Source organism: Eschrichtius robustus, chromosome 1, assembly GCF_028021215.1.
Source record: "Eschrichtius robustus isolate mEscRob2 chromosome 1, mEscRob2.pri, whole genome shotgun sequence".
Classification (NCBI taxonomy): domain Eukaryota; kingdom Metazoa; phylum Chordata; class Mammalia; order Artiodactyla; family Eschrichtiidae; genus Eschrichtius; species Eschrichtius robustus.
Genome location: NC_090824.1, coordinates 40,150,852 through 40,153,035, shown reverse-complemented (window position 1 = coordinate 40,153,035; position 2,184 = coordinate 40,150,852). Strand labels below are relative to the sequence as shown.

At 62.6% G+C, this 2,184-nt stretch overlaps 1 protein-coding gene across 1 annotated transcript; it reads right to left on the bottom strand.

Annotated features, from left to right (window-relative positions):
• Positions 1 to 290: 290 nt before the first annotated feature.
• TMEM30B (transmembrane protein 30B) lies at positions 291 to 1,836 on the bottom strand. The gene has a single exon (XM_068524569.1). The coding sequence runs from the start codon at positions 1,555 to 1,557 to the stop codon at positions 496 to 498; it is 1,062 nt and encodes a 353-aa protein (XP_068380670.1). The 5' UTR covers positions 1,558 to 1,836; the 3' UTR covers positions 291 to 495.
• Between the last annotated feature and the right edge of the window lie 348 nt (positions 1,837 to 2,184).

Genomic DNA, 2,184 nt, shown 5'->3' with positions numbered 1-2,184 from the left:
TTTAATCAATATGTTCTCCCCCACCCCTCCGTGCCTCTGCTGGTTATTTGTGGGCTTCCCTCTCTACACTCCCACCCCCCAAAAAAGAAAAAAGAAAACCACTGTACTGTAGCGGTTAAAGCTCTAGAGTCAGCGTCAGGAGGCAACGAGCAGCTGCTAGATCTGGAATGAGTTATTTAGCATCTCTTCACCAGATGGGGGTTGAATGAGAGGAGTCTAGCCGTCCCTTCCTCTCTCAAAGAACCTCACATGTCAACTCGTGAAGGAGATGGGGAAAATGTGCAGGAATGTCTCACTCTAGCAGTTCAAACACCCCAGAAGAGTCTGGAAGCCCCCTGATCCGGTGTAATTCCTCTCTCTCTCTGGTCCCCTCATCCACAACTGGAGGCAAAGTGAGGCGAAGTTGGAACTGGGTGACAGTCGGGAGGGAGTAAGCAAAAGAAGCTTGCAAGAGCGTTTTGGCAAGAAGCAGAAGGGGTACTCTGAAAGCAGGAATTACTCGTCGTCCTCGTCTTCGTCGTTCTGGTCCTGGTAGCGAATGTAGACGACCAGCATGACAAAGCCCATGAGGATGCAGAGGGAGCCGACCACCAAGTAGGCGATGCCCAGGAACGGATTCTTGCCGCCCATCCATGAGATGCTGCTGAAGGTGATGAGCTTGTGGCCGCCGAAGGCGCGCACCGGGTAGTTGTAGGTGATGTTGACGCGGTAGGTGCCCCGCGGCAGCCCGGCCGAGTAGTTGCCCTGGCGGATGCGCGCGTACAGCTTGCGGAACGTGGGCAGCGCCGCCGTGCGCATCCACACCACGAAGTCCTGGTTGATGAAGCCGGTGTTGTTCGGGTCTGGGCTGAGCTCGTAGACCGGCCGGTGCCAGCTGGGCGGGGGCGCGGTGCCCTGGAAGGCCAACGCCAGGCTGCCGTTCACCAGCGGCGGGTTGCGGAACTTGACGTGGTAGTCGGTCCACCAGGCGATGCCGGTGCGGTCGAGCGGCACCTCGACGTAGGGCCCGCCGGGCAGGCGCTGGTGCCACAGCGAGAAGGAGTCGTTGAAGAGGCTGTTGGCGATGGCGCCGCAGGGCGCGATGGGCAGGCCAGCCGCGCTGTACTGGTAGGGGTAGCACTCGTTGACCGGGTGGCGCAGCGCGCTCTGCAGCCCGCTCAGCTGCGCGTCGTCGCGGGACACGCCGTAGCGCCGGTTGTTCTGGTAGAAGTTGGTCAGCTCGTAGTAGAGGAACACGGGGCCCTGGAAGAACTCGGGCAGCGAGAAGTACCAGGCGCACGAGCAGCGGGGCGGCGGCGCGCGGCCCTGGCCGATGGCGGCGCACACCGAGCAGTTGCCGGTGCCCAGGTCGCCGGTGTAGTCGTACTCGAGCTCCTTGATGCCGTTGGAGGAGTAGTAGAGGCCCAGGCCCAGGCCGATGAAGGCCAGGCCGGCGCAGAAGAAGAGCGGCAGCGCGATGCTGGCTGACAGCAGCGGCTGCCAGGCGGGGAGGCGCTGCTGAGTGAACGCGGTGTTGTCGGGCTGGTGGGCGCCCCGGGCGGTGGCGCTCCAGGTCATGGCGGCCGCGCGGACCCACGGAGGGGCGCTCGGATGGGGCGGGCCGGGGGCGCCTCCCCCTCTTCGCTGGGCGAACCCGCGGCGGGTTTCCACCGGCTCAGGTGAGTTCTGGCCCCGGTCCCGCCTCCGGCCCCCGCACAGGTGAGTCTTAGTTACAGGTTCTCCGGGCAGTGACCGGACCCTTCAGTTCCGCCTCGGCCCAGGTGATCGGCCAGCACCGCCCCTGCGGGTAATCGAGAGCCGCGCCCCGCCTCTTCGGAGGTGAGCGGGCGGGCGTTCCTTCCCTCACCTGGCGGGCCCAGAGCTCGCTTTTCCTCTCTTTCCGGGTGGGTCCGGACTCCAGCTCCTCCTCCCCGAGGTGAGTGGCGGCCCCAGGCTGCCTCTGAGTGGCTCATACCTTGCTCAGGTACTTCCTTCCCTTCCGCCTTCCAAGTGACTAGAGTGCCTGGGCCAGTCTTGCCCGAAATCATAGGAGCTGCAGCCTCCAGCACAAAGTTCCACTGAGGGATTGCACCGTGCGTCCTGGAGCCTTGAAGATTTCAGGTAATTAATCCTCTTTTATCTGAAAGTGGAAAAAAAGTGTCTCTGGACCCTGTTGTCTTTGTAGGTTAACTTAGGGGCCCCCTT

Bases quoted from the DNA above. Each gene is read 5' to 3' on its own strand.
- TMEM30B (XM_068524569.1), bottom strand. From the start codon at position 1,557: ATGACCTGGAGCGCCACCGCCCGGGGCGCCCACCAGCCCGACAACACC.